General features: G+C 39.7%; 1 protein-coding gene across 1 annotated transcript; it reads left to right on the forward strand.

The window, feature by feature from the left end:
* Nucleotides 1-728: 728 nt before the first annotated feature.
* Nucleotides 729-19,572, forward strand: LOC111250871 (ubiquitin-conjugating enzyme E2 R1). The gene is made up of 5 exons (XM_022806781.2): nt 729-2,021; nt 2,166-2,417; nt 13,539-13,723; nt 15,065-15,199; nt 15,600-19,572. The coding sequence occupies exons 2-5, from the start codon at nt 2,235-2,237 to the stop codon at nt 15,850-15,852; spliced, it is 756 nt and encodes a 251-aa protein (XP_022662516.1). The 5' UTR covers nt 729-2,021; nt 2,166-2,234; the 3' UTR covers nt 15,853-19,572.
* The last annotated feature ends 187 nt before the right edge of the window (nt 19,573-19,759 follow it).

Genomic DNA, 19,759 nt, shown 5'->3' on the forward strand with positions numbered 1-19,759 from the left:
TAATTATCGCATCAAAATGCTCAATTTGATAGGCTGTATGAAGTTAGTATTATATTTGACAATCTAGAGCACATTCGACTTAAACATGGTGCCACGTTTGCCAATTGATATCCTTTGAGAAAATTTGTTTATAAAATATTAAAAGATAGAGGACTGACGTTACTGGTAATGTTATTCAATAGCAGTTTTTGTTACCTTTGTGACTCTATACTAGCAATATGGAATGCTTTGAACGCTAACGAAAGTATCGATCTTATCCTACTACCGGTTGTAGCTTGTTAAGATCTCTTGTTCCGAAATGATAAAGAACATATGGTCCGATGCCAGTGGTAGGAATAAGAAAAATAACACAATTATGCAATTTGACCTCTGATATCTTCAGTTCTTAATTCTAATATATTCGATGCTCTCTATGCGCTCTAAATAACACTGAATAAATCTGAAAACAGAGAATATAAGCCTTGTTTAGTCACTTGATGTTGTACATTGAGGCAAGGAGTTCAGCGCCACCGCACTTCTTTTTTGTTTCTTTTACTATGATCTTCTAACAATACGGCTACGTTTTTTTAAGCAACTCTTCTGAAAACTACACCTTTTACTTCGTTATGTTATCTGTCCTTCTTATCCCATTTTCATTGGGCTCCTCTATCCCGTCAACTTTTTCAATCAATCGATTTCCCCAAAAGTTGTCCGTCGATTCAATAACACACCTTCCTGTAGGTAGATACGCGGCGAAAATCTGCTACATGCGCTCTCAATTTGACAATTTCGCACCACATTCGTATCAACTGATAGCTTGTGGTACGCTCTAGAGTGCCACAGCTGCTTCCAGCTGGAAGTAGCTCTGTGTGTTGTTTCGCACTGACCAAACGGCTGTGTGGCTGTTGTTCGCTTCGTTTGGAGTGCTCCAGACGATCGCTCAGTTGAGAGCCAGGCGCCGCCGCTGTAGGATTATAAGGCCAGCACCAGTGGGCTTATAAGGGGCAGGGTTTATCCTTCGAATCGAGTGGTGTTTCTTCGGTGGCCTTGCTACTGTTGAGCGCGGCCCACAAATTCGGGTGGTCTCCCTCATGCGTGCACAAGGCATAACAACAACGGTGCTGTGCAGTTGTGTTTCAAGATAGTGCCTACGGTTGGGCCACTATTCCTCTGTTAAACGACCATCCACTTCTGTTCAACAGCAGCGGCAGCCACGGTCGTTCCAGTGGCAAACCTACTTTTTTTATTGGTGGCCTCTCAGTTGATTTTTGTTTAGACGTGGTTGTCCTGACGCTGTCGTACGACGCTAACCACACACATCTGTAATTCTGTCTAGCGATTTTTATACTGCCGCTGATGCTACTGCTGCTGCTGCCAGTCAGCGGTGCTTACTTCGACTTGCAGCGCTATATTCTTAAAAACGCTATTGGTCTTCGTAGCAGGCAAAACGGCACTCATCGTTGGCAACTCTCGTGAATCGCGTGTGTCGTCGACTCGTATCGGCAGCACCAGCAGCAGTGGTCTGTGCCGTGAACAAAAGGCAGAACAAGAAGTTACATAGCTCCAGTCAACTGGTGGCGTATAGTTCAAACCTTTTATTTGGTTACTAACTACAGCATCGCCGTCCGTTCGAAAATCCATCTTCGCTAAAGGCCACATTGGTCTGCCAGAAATAAAAGCCAGACGAGCTGTTCACTTGCACAACAAATGCCATCTTCGTGTTTCTAGAGTTTTGTGCTGGTTATACCACTAACGTGGTACTATTGCTTTACGTTCGTTGTGCGGCGTGAGGCTGCTCTGCTGATGTACCACATCACAAATTAGTTCTAGTTACGCGGGTGCTATGCCGTATGGAAGATTCTGATTCAGATGGTGCTGTTTATTGCCGTAATAGTTAGGGTTTAGAAGTTGTCTTCTTGCGCTCGATAGTTAGCAGGAAAGAATACGAGCGACGCAGAGAGAACAAGAAAAAACCGGGGAGAAGAATTTGCGAACTGTGATTTTTGTCATCGCGTCGATTGGGCACCGTATGACGCATTTTGGTGGGGTCATTTGCCGTCGATTTGTTTCAGTAAAGGAAGTTGTTCATCATTCTTATCATCATCATCATCACCCGCACAAGCTCATTATCGTGTACCTTGCGGTGGCTCTCGTTTGTGATTCCGCCTAAAGACGTCCTAACGTAGTTTCAGGGCTTGTTGGAGTGTCTGTATCGAGTAGTGGTGATCAACGAAGAAACCACGGTGGCGGGAAGGATGCAGGTGGCCACAGGGCCAACGGCCGTTTCGGTAAAAGCCCTCCAGAAGGAGCTACGACTCATACAAGAAGAGGGTGTCGAAGGCTTTACGGTGAAGCTTGCAAATGAAAACAATCTATTCGAATGGGAGGTCGTTATCTTTGGCCCGCCACAAACGCTATACGAAGGCGGCTACTTTAAGGTAAGAAGAACACACAGCACAACCAAGAATATAGCATAGAACAGACACAATATCTACTTCAACGGTACTTATAGTCCGGGTGAATAGTCGCTGCCAAAAGTACCAGCTGGACGGAGTACTGGAACGCATAGTACTATCTTATCGGCTAGGTAAGACAGCAGCTGCAACCTTGTGTATCACGATTCTTCTGTTTTCCATCATCGAGTAGAGGGATCCCTAAGATGTAAAGCTGTTCATTATGTTATATTATCCTACTATGATTTAACTCTTGTATATTTTGACTTTTTTCTTCCATCTGACGTTCGATTGATGTCAGAATGCTCTTATTTCTCATCGGACCTATGTTATCTCACTGCTACAGTCAGTCCTAAAGGAAAATCAACCCAATGCCCATAATCTGTGTTATTAGTGTATATGTGATAGACCGGCCCATACACTCGCCAAGAGAGGTGAACGAGAGTGCTTCGGCTGACGAACTCTCTCCCGATTTCCACTTTCTGCGATAGAACCCTGCGACACAGGATAGACACATTTAGCGATTATCTGGGAGGCTAGGCCACTACCAGGAACTACACAGCAGCTATGTCGTCAGGAAGACCCGAAACAAAATTAGAAAAAATTGCCGAGTTATTATGCTAACAGCAAGCACAGATTGACCAATAACACCATCAGCCGCAGCCTCTAGAGGAAAAACAAGCAAATCTGGAGAAAAAGGGACCCTTCTATGTCGTTGCCATCTGTCAAGCTTAGGTTGGAAAAGAGTGCAAGAAATCATTGCGCAACAAAAAACTTTTTTTATACCACGTTCTGCCATCCGACGTGACACCAGGATGACCATAAACGGGCTCAATTCTACGACATTCACTGTGTTTTATGCGGCTAACGTGATACGACGGGTTAGCTTTACGTTAGCCTGCGTGCAGCAGTATTCTGTTAGGCGGAAGCAGCAATGGAAAGATCGCTTCGATTGCGGAGCTATTGTAGTATTACAGTTATAACTAATGCGCCGTTGATGCCATTGTAGAATCTGTTGTTGTTATCAGCGTACTTCCAGGTTATGGTAGTCATGGTGTGAAACGCTGTTGATTTGATTACGATGTTTTGTGTACTTGGTGGCTGTATTATCGTTAGCGGGCTGCTAGCGCTGGGTTGCCTATGTGCGCTTACTATTATTGTTCCTGTCGAAGCTACCGTGAGCACAAGAAACTGAGTGGCAAATGAGAAACACGAGCATGGACGGACAGCCAATCAATTGGAGACCGCACAAAAACGAGTCGTTATGATATAGCAATAGCAGATGAAGCGAGCCAGTCGACGTGTAGCGGGGATTAGACGTTGATTTTGTTGTTTCTGCCCTTGTCGTTGTTACTACCGCTGCTGCTGGTCGCTCGTTCAGTGGAGTTCAAAAACGTCACTACGTTTTTGCGGCGAAGCGATACTCGCCTTGTGAGTTCTGGGTACCAATGATTGCAGTATGGTAATGTAGTTGCTGCTGTTACTGTTGCAGGGTCTGCCTACTTTCTCTTCCTGTATGTGGATTTCCTATGGCTGTACAGTGATACAAATACTATGAGGAGCTATGGTCGGCGGGACGGCAGGTCGTGAAAGCCTCGTGTCAGCTAATAGCAGACGCAGCGGCAAAGGAAGATGTATCAACGTGGATGCGTCTCAGTCGTCTTGAAATCTGATGACAGATAATTCGGTGATTATGATATAATTTTGCAAACACGCACAAGAGAATTTGTGAGAGAAATTGTGAAAAAAAGAATTTCTCTATACATCGCAGTAATCATTAAGTCGGGGGTTTGCTGTTGGGTCTATTTTTTTTAAAGTGTGTACGCACACATTTTTGTTGATAGTGATCAAATTAAGGCCGACGCTGCCATCATCACAAAGGGAAACTCCCCAGAATAATTTTATGATAACTGGTCTACATAGCTGAACCTTTTAAAGACACATGTGAGGTGTATTTTAAATATTGGCAGTAAAAAATGTTTGTACTGTTGGAGGGGTAGATCAGCTGCCTGATGAAGTTCTTTCTAACGGTAGTTATAGATAAATAAATTGGAAACCTTTTTGTATACGTGTGTTTTTATCTATAAACATCCTGTCCAGCTATATAGCGCTGATGTTCCCTGCGCTTCGCCTACTTTTCAAACAGCAGCAGCAGCAGTAGGAAAAGCGACTAAGGAATGGCTGGTTTACTACATATCGTGATGGCTATAGGTGATACTCTCGATCAGGCAGCGGAGCCGACGCTGAGCCGCCAATGGCGATGACGGTGGGGTTGACATCGGTCTATATAGACTGCCCGATGGTCCATTCGTCGTTGTCGTCAGCGTCGTTTTTTTAATAGTTTAATTCTTTAGCTCTAGCACAGTAGTTGTACTGACTGGCTTGTCTACTGGGTAACAACTACTCAGTCAGATAGCTGATCATGAACGTTACTGCTAGTGATGGCATTGTTCGGTCGCAGCATCAGTCCCACGTGAAGAAACGTGTGTGAAGACAGCGAATGGCCGTATACGTTTCTTAATGCTATTATCAATAATAATCATTGCATCTGGGGTCTCTATGGTGAACTGGAAACAGTAAATTTGTTTGGCGATGATAATAGCTGCGGCTGTGAAGCAAGATGTCCGAAAATGGATATCAACGCCAAGCTAGTTTAATAGGGTTTTTTTCCAGTGCATGGAGACTGTTTACCGTATCGGTTTTTCGTGGCTGATACTTTTCAATAATTGCTTTTACTTATGACGCTGCGATTCTTTCTCTTGAATAGATAGAGTGTTCTGGGCTGTGAATAATTTTGTCGTCGTGGCCGAATCGTGTTTCTGATTTGCTAACGAAGACGCGTTCAAGTAAAAAATACATGGCCACTGATGTTACCAAATTAAAATTATTTTTATTACTAAAGTATATATAACAATTTATTGATACACTGAGTGCCTCAGTTATCACTTCCCTGTGTTCTGTAAAGGAAAACTACGCAATAGTTGTTTCGCATTTCCTCTTTCACATGGCTCACGTAAGTTCTAAATACTTGCAGGTTATCACAAAAATCGTGCAGTGGTATGCTACAACGATACTACCAAGTCCGTTGTTGCTATTTTACCCGTTGTACTGAAAGTTAATGGTGTGTCCGCAAATATATTAGTTACGATTGATACCAATAACCCTGATATTTCCCTCGCTGTGTCTAAACAAGGATGAGGTGCCGCTTGAATAAGTAGTGTTTGTGGGTGTACTAATGCTTCGTCGCTAAAACTGGTGGCAGCAAGCGGAAAGCTAATCATTGAGTCGCAGAAGGACTAGACAAAAATTGAAGATCGATTAAGTGATCGGCCAAAATACAAAATTAAGGTCTCTGGTAAAGCTTTAAAGTGCAGAAGGAAACGCCATTAACATCATCATTTCTTAACTCGATAGTCGTAGAAGCGTGTACGGATGCACTTCCAGTAGCTGAAGAAAAGGGCTGCGAGTTGAGCAGGTAGAGCGGGCATCAATGACAGCTCATCAATGTTGGGAAAAATGGCACGACTTTGTTGGAGTAAACCCTAGATGATTCTTAATTGAGAATAACTCATGCCTGAAGGATAAATAAGATTTAGTTTGAAAGTGCAAATGGCTATGGGCCATATGTTGTTACACATGCGTAAGTATCGCGGCTGAGTGTTGCGGTCTGTACCATTAATACTAGGCATCTCCATCGTTATGGCTAAATAAGGACGAGGTGTTGTTTGAATAAATACCGCTTGTGGCGGTACTAGTTTGGCAGGCGCACAATTGGTTTTCTCCTGAGTCCTTTGAATAGCTGTCCCTGTTAAACAGAATAGCTAATTGTTTACGTAAACCAAGTACGTCATATGGACTCAATGTCACGATGCACTTAGTTGTACGAACAACTCATTACAGCAGAAATTAAACAATCTCGTGGTGGCAATGTGCGCTTTTTTTAGGCTAATTTGGAGCTAGGCAAGGTACGAACCTCGAACCGAAACTCTGAATAGCGCACGAAATCATATTGTTCTTATACCCGGTCTCATATCTGGCGTTAAGGTCGACTGGTGCGAAAAAGCTACAGGTGTGGAATAGCAACCCTTGGCATAGCCATCGTCCTTCGTGGAGTTGTGCCGTTTTTTTTCATATGTATCATTGTATGCTCTTGATTACTAACGAAACCACAGCTGAGCGCCAATGCTTTTATTGCCACGAAAGTACATAAGTACACGAATATACAAGCAACCTCTGTCTCGCACACCGGGTTGATAGCACGCAAGTGCCCGCAGTAAGTATCATTTACACATTGACAGCATATAATGTAGCAGGAATAATAGGAGTACCGGCATCGTCGAAGTAGTAGATACCTGCATTCCAATTCATTGCTAGTAGGTTGCACGAAAAGAGCAGCCAAGCAACAGGAGAGTACAATTAAAAGTTGACATGATTTGGTTCATTGAAGAAGCTACAATATTGTTCACGATGTGTTCCTTCAAGTTCATAGGCTTTGGCTAATATTTAGAATAATTTTGGCTTATTTCCGTTTTATTGACAACGCTCATATAACAACAAATCTTCACAAACGTTAACGTTATTATCGCATATTAAGAGGGCTTGAGATTCGCTTAAGGCTTCATGCCCAACTCGTAGAACTGTTCCTTCGTATGCTGAACGCACAATGAAACGAGACCTATACAAGAAAATGTTGTACTAGTTACAATTATTTTTAGTTTATTCTATATTGAAGTGGCTTTGGTATATTGTTGGACAATAAATCTGTTGATCCAGCACCTCCACGATTGGATAAATGAAGTTATTTTACAGAAACGGAAACCTACACAGCTATGTCATTTACTCTAGGTGCCGCTATTAATATTAGCTGGGTAAAAGAGGAAGAGCTATACGTCCGTTACTAAATACAGGCAAAGATACATTCCACTTGGCATTCTCTTATCCAATTTATCTTCCGAAATTTGGGTAACGAAATACACTTAGGCGAGAAGTGGATCGTCGGTGTGACTGCATAAATGTGTAGCTTAATGGGACTCCACGACTACTGAACTGCTGACTACTGTTGGCACAATGGTGGAAAAACTAGTTGCGTTTAAAGTGTTACGAAAAGACCTTTTACCCTGATTGAATGAACAGTTAATGTGATTGATTCTGGAGCATTGTCCGCATTCAATTAAAAAATATCACCTATGCCATATATCTAATCGCCCATTAACAGAAATATACATAAAATTGTTACGAACAGGCATAATGGTCTACTACGCATATCGCAACGAAAAATAACATTGGTAATTTAAACGCATTTCACTTAAGGACTAATTATGTTCAGTAATATTTTCGAGTCTGAGAAAAGCGCTACGGACGAATTTTATAGAGTTGTGAATATTAGTGATCGAATGAGCTGTGCGATCCTATGGGCGTATATTGATACCAGACTTGCATGGAACAGAAATGGAATCGATTTGCTAATCGATTCAGTTATTTGTAGAGTTGGATGTAAAATACACGCTGACATGCTCTTGGCATCTTAAGGTTTCATTTGAATATATGTCATCCTTTCGTTCCAAATGGCAGCAAAGTTGAAACATATGCAGGTCTGCCAGGTATTCTGTGCAGCTATTTTAATCGCAGTTATCCTTTAACATTAGCATTAGTAGCATGAGCATTAGTAGGCCTAAACGATCGTAAATATAGTTAGGCCACACGGTAGCAATAAAAAATCAAACTTGTATCTCCTCATCAGCCCAGGTTTATCCACTGTGCTCTTAGTTTTAGGAGATCACAGTCAGTTATATTTTAAAAATCTAGCAATTAAACAGAATGTATTTTTCAGAAGCCTATAGTAGAGCGAAAGTCTTGCAATATACATTAAGATATTACATTTGAGGTGCGTAAAATAAAATCTAAACTAAGAACAAACCCTAGCTTTGCCGGTGGCTTCACTTTATTAACTACTCTAATCCACAGTGCTTCAACTTGTGATAAACCCGAGCTCGCTTTGAAGTAAATCGCCTAGATGGAGACCAAATGCGATTTCGGATTGAAACTCGTATCAGACAGCCTCATGACTGTATTTCCCTTAGAGCCTAAAACATGGATAGCTTCGTGTATTTAAATCACAGGACTACGCGTATGATGTCGGGCTACATTGCCTTGCAAAGTTTGCACCTTGTTTATTTAAGATCCTTTAAATTTCTTTTATCACGGAGTGAGCGTACATAAGCATAAATGAGCTTTTCGTTTCTCGGCGGATTATGATTTATAGGTGAACGGAGTGGTTTTGCGAGGCTTTATGAAGAACAAATGCTAATAATCTCGGTCATTCCAGGAGATTAACCATAGACGCCGTCCACTTCAGGTAGTGCCGTCGTATATTCTGTTAAAGAAACTTCATTTTTCTTAATTGGGGGGGGGGGGGGGGGTAATTGCTAATAAGATGAAATGTATCATACGCGATGAGCATATTTTTCAAATCTGCAGGCAAAGACTAACTCCGACTATACCCTTATATCGTCTGCTTCTATTAAGCAAAGTGCCCCCTTATAGCAACCAAAGGACTATTCTATGAGCCATTTTTGAGTGAAAACGCTGCGTAAAACGGGGAGTTGAATTAAGGCTTACACCAGCAATCAGAGCCGTTGTTGTCTTAATTTTGATAATGATTAATTTTTAGCGAAATTAATCGTGGTCATTATGTGTTGAGATCTAACACATAATAACAATAATAATAAAAAACTTATATGCTTTGGTCGTCACCATTGACATCACTAATTAGCTTAAAGCCGACATACAGAATTATGGATTTGTTAAGTACTCCATCTGTGCAACTTCTTTATAATACATTATAACTACCTAGCTTACATCGGTAGCAATGAAAAATAAACTCCTGAAATGAAAAATAAGAATGTTGCCTAACATGATATCGGACGCGTCTAAAGATGTTTATCATCACCCCACTAAATATTTCTCTATTCGTATGGCCAAATCTTCTTCTCGGACAGAGTGAATTTGTTTTGTACGTTAGCGGGTTGATGCAGATAACAGGGGTACTTCCATGTCGAAAGAAGACTCCTCGATCCTGTGACCAGGTTCACGAATAAGAGATGGTTTAGCGGAATCAACGAGCTTTTGTCAACTTTGACCCAAGTCAACAGCTTACTCTTCAAATGAATTGCAGTTGATCACAATTAGGATAGATCGATAATGAAGGCCTCTTTAGCGAACTGCGTGGGTTTTTGTCGCGGAAACGACTACTATGGTCATAATGGGCAGAGTCTTTCGGATATAGCCAGGCAGCATACGTTTGATCCTCATTGTGTATTCGTTACCATGCAGTTGATCTGTTAGCGACAAAGTTCCGCAAATAAGAAAGTGCGAACTTCGTGTGGATCAAAGCTTTTGGTAGGCTCTCTGTTGCTTTAGTACCAACAAAATTTGTAGACAAGAATATGGCAGTCTCATTTACGGCGGTTGAGTTACGGTGACGACTGGTATTTAGTCTAGAAGTTATCGTAATATAAACATATCAATATTATGTATCGAAACAGTAGAAGATATTCACCTTGTTACCCTCATCACCAGCATCGAGAATCGGTAATATCGGTGTTAATGACTAAACGATCAATCTATCTATTGAATGCTATCATATTGTTTCATTGTTGACCCTAGTACTACGAGAAAACCTCATCGCGCCATCTTAGCTCCTCCCCCGTCTTCAACCTGCTGCTTTGCTACGGGTCTATATTTTTATCGCCGATCATACGATTATTAAGCTTGTAACCTAGTGACCGAATGGACTTGTTGTCATTGCGTTGTTACGCTGCGTGGTCCCAATAGTCGACTAAGTGCGTGAACTGTGCTCAGTTATTTTGCGTGTCTTTAGGTGGCTTTGCCCACTAGATGGAATGTGACGTTTATTCCGTCGCTTGGAACGAAATGTTGCTGATTGACAGCTTGCTACCTCGAATGTCGATGATGACTCGGTGTTGGCCATCGAGGAGTATCTTTGTTTCCATCAATGGCGCGAAAGCCGCCTGCGGCCGTTGCTGCTGTTATAGTTACGTTAAGGACCAACACTGTTAAGTGCATATATATACCTACACATATATTGTGTATATACTGTGCATATATACATATATTGTGTATTTGAAACGCGAGTGAATAAGTGAACTCAACGTTATTGCTGCTGCTATAGGTCTGTTGCTTAATTTTACTTGCTTTTCGTTAACAAAGAGCTAGCGAATTCAGGACCTAAGCGATTATCCACGTCTGTCAGATAGAAAGCTCGACACTACGAGTGAAGCGCCTGTTCCTGTCTGCAAATTTTTATAGGAACCTCGTGTAAACACTCAGTAAGGCTGATCGTCTTGTCAACCCACTGAGAACGCGTATTCACTTGCAGGCAAACGTTTTTTAAACCAGTTTGATAATTTAATACAAGCTAGACCTTTATACCGTTTAGGATGATTGTTAATATTTATAGAAACCTGTTGGCGGACTTGGGTCGTCCACCGAGCTAGCCACCAAGACTATCTAGTTTACCAAAGCATTGCATTCGAACTAACTGTCTAAGTAAAAAAACATGGAATGGACGTACGTAAATAGAGCCGAAACGTCCGCTAGGATAAAAAATCTTCGCAAATAGTTGGAATGGTGGCTTAATTTGGAGTCAGAAAGCAATAGACAATACATACGAACACATAGTAGACATCTGATTAGATACAGTTTGTGTTTCAGCTATTATATTGAAGTACTTTGAATTACAAAAATCAGCATTATATAAAACGTTACTGGATGTAGATAATACTCTGATTACGCACTTAGTTGAGGAACTCCAGAAGCGTATGCTATGTTAAGAGTGAGAAAATACACGTGTTAATTTTTTTGGTCACATAATAATTGTATTCAGTGTTCGACGCAAGGTAACCAAGGTGTCGCTTTCCTACCCTTCGCATAATCGAACTTCTCCCGGGAACCTGTAAGGAACACCCGTTAACTAACTATGTTTTGATTTCCAAGTGACATCACGCACCGAAGCTACGCTTTGAGGGTTTTAAAGTTTTCCGTAGCAGTCATCCATTGTGGGGTGAAAACGTCAACCTTCTAGCTAGGTACAATGGTACAAACCAGTGCCTGATTAGCAGGAGAAGACAAATGAGATTAAAAAAGTGAAATGGTTTTTACGCATATTATGTATAGTGTATATACCGTGGACCCAACCAGATACATTTTGTGGTAACAAAATAAATGCAATTGACACAAGTTTCTTCTTTTTTTAACAAATAGTCTTTATTACCTTGAATATACAACACATGCCTATAGAAATATTGTTATGTATTTTTTCCTTATCAATCTAGTTCGTTAATTCGCCATTGTACCCGCCAACAGTACTCAATAGTGCCATTGTGAGCTGGGTTATTTTACATAGTCTGAGCTAAACTACGATCAGGCAGAGACATCATGAATATCTTACATGCAAGGTAAATCATAGTACAGACCATTCACAAACATTTCAGTATTATTCAAGCCAGTAGCGTGTCGTCTGACTGCATCGGTGCACTAGGTTATGTCTGAAAGAGCTCCATAAATGAAACTAGCCCTTGATATGTTTCACTCGCACTTGAAGCTTTTTTAATCAGGTAAAGGGCCGCTTGAACGGTATAGGAAACGGTTAGAAGAAGCCTTTTTTTGACGACAAAAATACATCGTACATTTTTCTATCGTATGAGTTTTACTTAAGTTCTTTTTTATAGACACGCTATGTATCACTCTATATACAAGTGATATTATTCTTTACCTCTTTTAGTTTGAGAAAGTAAATGAATTGCCTTTTCTTACGTGAGGATTTGTTAAATTTGTTTTTTTTTAATGCCCCTTACTGTTGCTTCTGTGGGAGCAAATTCTCTAAATCACTTCTTCGGTATAGCATCAAAAACCTTTCGTTCCAAGTGTGCATCTAGTACCTATTTGATAGTGATATTATCGAAGTTAAAGTATTTTTGTCTTCGCGTTTCTGCTGCGTTTTAAATGCGTCATCATTGAACACTTTCATCATACCTCAATAGGTTACTGACGTAAAAACATGTCATGTAAATAAATCATTACTACTGAACGAAGAGTTCATCTCCAGAAAAACACAGAGAGAAAAAGAATAATGTTGAAAATATCGAAAGCGAGTAAACATATAAATTTGCGCAGCTTTAATTTTGTTTAGATATTGGTAGTATAGCATGAGGACATAAGAATTCCTTTCCAATTTCATAATCTGTAATATAGGTCAGCGCTACTGAATGCGACATAGATTCACGATGCACATCAAAGTGAGTTAAATATAGAAGTTTAATACGAACTTTTTCTGGTCATTGTAACACTATTGCTTACCTAAAGTTAGCGAAAAAAAGCAGCGAAGGAGAAACGCCAGAGGTGCCAAGGTGATAAATAAGCTCTAGGGTTTTGATGCCTTGTTCATGTGTCCAGATCGATACAAAGGCTGACCTAGAATAACAAAGGAAAGCTTCAGTATAGGTATAGTCTTGTGTATTTTTTTGTGAAATGTGTGAACTGTATGCCAAAGGAAGACATATTTTTTAAATCGCTTTCGCTTTAAATAAATTTAAAATTAGCAATCGTTGTTTTGTCATCACCGCCATTACTGTCATACCTTATACATCTGTCGATGCGATTATGTACAGCTGTACTTCGATGATGTTAGACGTTGTTTTTTAACCTATAGAAGACAAGATCCTGAAGCGCTATGCTTACTGTTGCTATTAAAGGAATTCATTTCTTTTTTCACCATTTTCCGCGTGCAAATGTGTGAGCTACAGTTAACGGACGGAGTTGGCTCATATAACCTAGATACGGTTAGTAAAAGATGTGTTTTTTTTACGATACCGAAACGTCTCTACCTTATTGCTGATAGTCGTAACGATAGCACGTATTTGCAAGTTATCAGTAGAGCGGTAGTCATAGCAGTATTCACGTTAGTACTACGAAACTATAATCAGACTCTAATAATATATATTTAGTGGCCGTATCTGATTAATCCTTAAGTATTGTCTCTAACTTTAAAATCACGCGATGTGTGCCGTTGTGGTTGTATATTTGCAGTTGTTAATGAAGTTCCCAGGCGATTACCCATACTCGCCTCCTTCTGTTCGATTCTTAACGAGGTTGTGGCACCCGAATGTTTATGAAAATGGTGATCTCTGCATTTCCATTCTTCATCCACCCGTTGATGATCCGCAGTCTGGCGAACTGCCTTCGGAGAGGTGGAATCCCACTCAGAATGTCAGGTCCGTAAATCTTTATGAACTGCTTCATAAAAAGGAACTCTCAAGGCGTGCCAAGACGTAAACTTTATCGATTGGAGTATTGGATTATGAAAAAGTATTGATCGTTTTATTGTTTTTACTATATTATTATATTTATTTACTTACTAAAATCGAAGCAAATATTGTTATTTAAAATAATATGGCTAATCAAAATATGCGCCAGTAGAACGCCAAATAAAATTTTTATCAATGGTTTTCTGCTTATTTTTCTGATAACATTATAATTCCACCATTATGGATCTACCATGGTTTCTGAGCAAACAATTGTGACAAGAAATTTTTGTATTTTTCCATTAAAACTAAATTAACAGCATTAAAAGAGCCTTGCAGAGACTGGAGCAGACGATATGGATAGGAATAATGTACGATCTTTTTCGGTTCTATCCCTACACATGGCATTACTTTGTTTGACGTCAGTCTGTACACATTTTCAAGTTTTTGTCATTTGCGCATTACTATCGTATTTAATTCACCTTTCATCACTAGTAATCAACCGCTTCAGAACAGGTTTACTTGCGTTTCTGTAGGGTTTCTCAGACGGAATTATCTTGCGCCAATTTGTGTAGCACAAAAACACTGTTTTCTTTTGAAGCCTTTGAAGGTTTCGTCAAATAGTGCAAAACTGTTTAGTACTAGATCTGTAGTTCTTTGACGATTTTACAGCTAGTCACTCGTCGATCTTGGTTAAGTTTCGCAACAATTTCATTGACATTTTCTGTGCCTAGTCGACCATCGCATTTTTCACAACGAAATTTTCAAAACAAAAACGACAGAACAACCTTTTTTTTTGCATTTAAGCGTAAGCTGTGCAATTTTTTCCATTGATGCTTATATTTTAATAATGCAGTAAAATCACTTATTTCTAAGGCGCTCCGTCTTAAGTCTAATAAGGGCATCACAACAATAAGATGGATCTAAACTTTCAAATAATATCAACGCCAACCCGCACCACTATATTATCTGAGATATATAATTCTAAAGCCATCTAGCGAGAAAAATGTTCAATACTTTTTCAACAATTTAATATTAATATTATAATTGCTCATAGATAAGATTTTCATCGTGATTACAACTTAATTAGGCTTACATTCTACCATCACCAGGTAATTTGCTCAAATATATTATGTCATCAAAGAGCCTTAGAGCATCGTTGACTGTTCTGTTTGCAAATTTAGAGAACAAGAACGCGTTCGTTGTAAACAAGTTGTACCACTTATGCTCTCTGCTTTGATTTCTTGCCGGCTCATATTATCTAGTGGAAGTTTGAAGGGTAGCACTAACTTGATGAAGTAACTTTTACAGGACTGTTCTACTATCCGTAATATCATTGTTAAATGAGCCCAATACGTTCTCGCCTGCAAATGTGGACGCTTCTGTGATGTATCGTCGGTGGAAAGAAAGCAATGGGGAAAATAAAGAGTACGAAGAATACGTTCGGTTAGTAAAAGTTCACTTTACTTTCCTTCAATTTCGGCCCCGGCGTTTGACCGGTAAAGTAGATCTGAAGTCTGTCAGTAGATAGCAAGAAATATTCAGTATTATCTGATCTATATACAATGAAACTGAGAGTTTACAATACAGATAATGAGACTGCTGTTCAGTTTTTTAAAGTCTATAAAATGCTGTTAAACTTTCAGTAGATCCACTGACTAGGACTAATTATCCTATAAACGTTGTACGACTTTGATTACTACCTATTTTTTTTTTATTACTATACGATTGTTATTAGGGAATAGCGATAGTGAGTAAGAGAAGGAAACCCACAACATCAAGTTGGGCCTTTATTAAATCAATATACGTAACATGTGTTTACCGATATTGCATCATCCATTTACAGAAAACTGGTGGCCGACACCCAGGTTGAGGCGGCCCGTGACAATGTCAAGGTTCCAACCACCATTGAAGAGTACGTCGCAACGTGGCGGGCACCCGGCCATGGACACGGCGGCGGAAGCAGTCATCACAGACAGGATGTCCCCGATTGTGATTTCTATGACGACGATTATGACGACTATGACGAAGACGACGATGAGGCAGGTGACGAAGACCAAGATAACGGAAGCGATGATTCGGGTAACGGCGAATCGTGAACCCTTCCGAAGCCATTGAGAAACAAGTCTGGCCTTAAAAAACATTTAATTGTCCGGGTTCTTCGGCGTCATGATGCAGATGTCAGAAAAAATGCCAATCATTGCCGCTGTCGTTGTCGGAGACGCCAAAGCGTGATGTTGTTCAAGCAATGCTAGTATCGAACATAAGTCAAAGCAGACTGTTTATAATGAGCAGAGGATGGACGGGTTTTTTTTTCGAGCCAGCCTGGTCCAAACAAGACTAACCACAAACATCTGCCTTTTCTGCCTCAGAAAGTTCTTAAGGAGAAGAGTGGGAAAACGGGAACCAGCCGAATCTGATATCATTCATAAAGGAAACCATATGACCACAGGCAGAAGAATGCTCGCAAAAACGATAGTAGCCAGAGCAAAGATTTTTGACAATAATAGTGGTGGTGATTATGTTGGTGATGATCATGGTAGTGATGTCGATTGTACTGCGAATAGCGTGGTACGCTAGAACAGAACAATCTATCTTTCTCTCCCATCACCACTCCGCAGGTAGTGTTTGGCGGTCACGGCTAACTGTTTCGTCGATATATTTAGCGCAACGAAGACAGATATTTTGTGGCGGGGGTTGAAATCACCGATCGAAATTGTGCCCCATACGCCTCCTGTTCTTGTTTTCACGGGCTAGTGTGATGCTATGGCTCCAAAACCATTTTTAACTTCCGAGTCTATTGATAATCATTAATCAATTACCATCATCATTAATATAGATCGTGGTAGAGATAGTCTCATAATGTTTGGTGAATGAACCGTAATTACACTAGATCATCAGTATGATATAATGCAACAGCAGCACCTACAAATACATGACACTCACATACACACACACTTGAGAGTAGATAAAAATGAACGCAAAACAAGCACAGGAAGGTTTTTCGTAAAGAAGCGCCTAAGAAATACATAAATAGTATATAGTCGTTCTATAAGCAGCTGCTCGGCGGCTCTACGCCCTGACACGTTTTCTGTCTCCTTGACAGAGTCTTCGTAGAGTCTCTAGAAGTTCTCCGCTAAAGCCCTCCCTGATAAAGTTCCGATCATTTATAGCTTGGTAGTCGCGTCCTCCTTTGAGTGTTTCAAATTAACAAAACGTGTAAAAAATGTGATTTCGTTTGTTCCCATAACTTCTAATAGCGCATCTTTTATAGTATATTTGGGCATTTCAACAATACACACAATAATGTACAGAAGAGAAATGAAAAGTATATGAAACATAAATCCACTTTTCCCTCGGATAGATCTGCACACTGCTATTAATTTGAGCATCATAATTATCATTGCTGCTTATTATGACTGTCGTAAGATTACTCTCCAATGTGATAATACTTCTGCAGCACGCATGACACGGTAAGGATTCAATCGCGAAAGAGGTAAGGAGACGATGGCTTTGAAGGTGATTGATTTGGTCTGCGAGGTGATACCTATGACAATGTTCTTATTGACTGATGTCATTTTATTAATGAATAATTATAGGTAGCAGTACGTGAGCTATCTACGTAGTGCTGAATACAGATGCGAGATAAGAATTATTATTAATAATAACAATAATATAATAATAATAATGACGCGGTGTGAACGATGGTACGGTAGAAATGGCAAATAGGTCGTTTGCTAACGTCGATAAACGGTTTGTAGATATTGGAGGATATAAACGATAATAATGGTCAGGTGTAGCAAGATATATAATACCTTGCCGAGGAATGGCTGTACTTCACATGAAAATGGGCTATATATATATATATATATATATATAGGCCAAGGATGATAAATAAAACGTAAAACAGGAATGAAATATTAAATGTCTAATAGGTCGTTCAATTGGATTAAAATTATTGTCTACAAAAAGTTTATAAGAGATCGCTGCGTTGGTAAATAAATATATAGACTCTTAATAAAGAGTGTTGTACGAAAACCACTAGCAACAATAAATGAATTGTCGAGCACGATACTGAAAATCGTTGTAGAAAAAACAAAAACACATGGTGATGATGGTGGCATGAGCAATTTAAGGGAGTGGTATCATGATAAGAAAAAAAAACTCTTGTCCAGGCGAATATAAAATAAAGAACTTGTAAGGAAACCTACCTATTTGCAAAACATGAAAAAGGATTTGAGGGCAAAGGCTCCATTTAACTATTTTAGTCTTCAGGTTTTTACTGAAGTTTAGAGAAGTTTTTTAAAGCATCGCTTAGCCTCACATATGTAAGATAACAGCAGTAAATCAAAAGAAATTTAGATACCCATACAAGACAGCAACAAGATCCAACAGTGGGTAGAGTTGAACAAGCAAAAAATGCAGGTTAGTACTAGAGCCAAATACGCCCAGGATGGAGCGGGATGGCAACAAAAAAAGGCAGAATAGAATAAAGGAACAGTAAACAAGTTACATTGACGCTAACAGTCGATATTGGGCAAAAGTGCTGAATGATAGTTTCTATTGCGTATCTCTATATGCTTAATCGGTTGTTCTCCAATCCCTCTAAGCAATTAAAAAAATTGTAAACGTACGGCTGTTTCCCTTTTTAGTTGAGTAAGCGCATTTATTTGTAAAAGAGTGATGTTACGGATTTTGTCGAATCGCGTGTAAAAGGATAAGCCATTCAAGTACTGCTTTGAGCCTCACTGCGGTGTGTGTGCTGCACTATAAGCATAAGAAGATGAAACTCTTTTTACCTATGTTTTAAAGTACACATAATGTACAGAAAATAATCTTCCGCGGCTCCTTTTTATCCGGCATTTTTCTCGACGAATTCGTTTGCATATGATTTGTTAGTATAGCTTTTACTAAAAATGATCACAGGATTCCTGGAACTTCGCAGAATGCGTCACATTCGCTACATTTTAAGACAAAACGACGACCGTTTCCGGGAATTCCGCAGAGAACTGAGAAGCTACTGAAAAGGACCAATGTTAGGCTGCAAAAATTTCTACTAGAGACTTATATAAGGATTATAGTGCGGGATGCATGTAGCATGCGATGCAGCGACTCAGTTTTTCTACAAGCAAATTGACTACATGTAAAACTGGACTCGCGGAAGAAATATGGAGTTCGCATTAAAAATTGTCGACATCATACGAAAAATAATTTTTAGCAAATCTATCATTTAATTGAAGGGTAGGAATAGCGTCTTGGAAAGGATAGGTTTGCGGGCTGTGTACTGCCATTAGTAGCCTACGGGGCAACTTTCTGAGATGTAGTTTTACTTGTATTTGTCTGGAATTCAAACATTGAAAGAGACTCTTGATTTCAGAGCCTACGAAGAAGGTAGCAGCTTTGAAGGACGTCCAGCCCCAGCAAAAAATAATCTGTGTATGCCGTAGAACATGCGTTGTTACATTTAACTTTGAATGGATTAGGACGTAAAAAATTAGCGAATCGGCAAGGTTCTCTGTTGTATGCATGATTTTCGACATGAATAGGAATGTGTCAAGAAGAGGCCACATGACGAAATCTACTAGTAAGGATATTTTTCACCGGCATAATAGGGATTTTGACACTGAACACAAGCGATACTGTGACGAAACGTCTGCTTCAACAGCAATTAACCGAGTGTCACAATCTTTCGATAGCCAGGTCACTCACTTGTAGTTCATTCGCCTACAAAAGTTATTCATGAAGAAAAGCTTTTATAATAACAGCTAGAAATTTTAAAGTCAATTAATAATAAAAAAGCAAGGGAAGTGTCTCTAAAACATTGCGAATTTATTTGGAAGATAAGAAATGGAAGAACCTGATACGAAATAGCATCATGCAGAAATGCATTAACAAAGAGCTGACGACTTTGTTGTCAGGTAGAGAGCACCGGGTCTTTGTTTACATGACGTGAATGTCTCTTCAAACAGTTTATAATATAATGTGTTAGGCTGTTCTGAAAATTAT

This window comes from Varroa destructor, unplaced genomic scaffold (assembly GCF_002443255.2).
Source record: "Varroa destructor unplaced genomic scaffold, Vdes_3.0 BEIS01000005.1, whole genome shotgun sequence".
NCBI classification, from domain to species: Eukaryota; Metazoa; Arthropoda; class Arachnida; order Mesostigmata; family Varroidae; genus Varroa; species Varroa destructor.

What these genes read in the sequence shown, in the direction of transcription:
- LOC111250871 (XM_022806781.2), top strand. Translation starts at nt 2,235, where the DNA reads ATGCAGGTGGCCACAGGGCCAACGGCCGTTTCGGTAAAAGCCCTCCAG. An exon ending in ACGAAGGCGGCTACTTTAAG is followed by an intron (nt 2,418 to 13,538) that starts GTAAGAAGAACA and finishes GTATATTTGCAG; the next exon opens with TTGTTAATGAAGTTCCCAGG. An exon ending in AATCCCACTCAGAATGTCAG is followed by an intron (nt 13,724 to 15,064) that starts GTCCGTAAATCT and finishes TAACTTTTACAG; the next exon opens with GACTGTTCTACTATCCGTAA.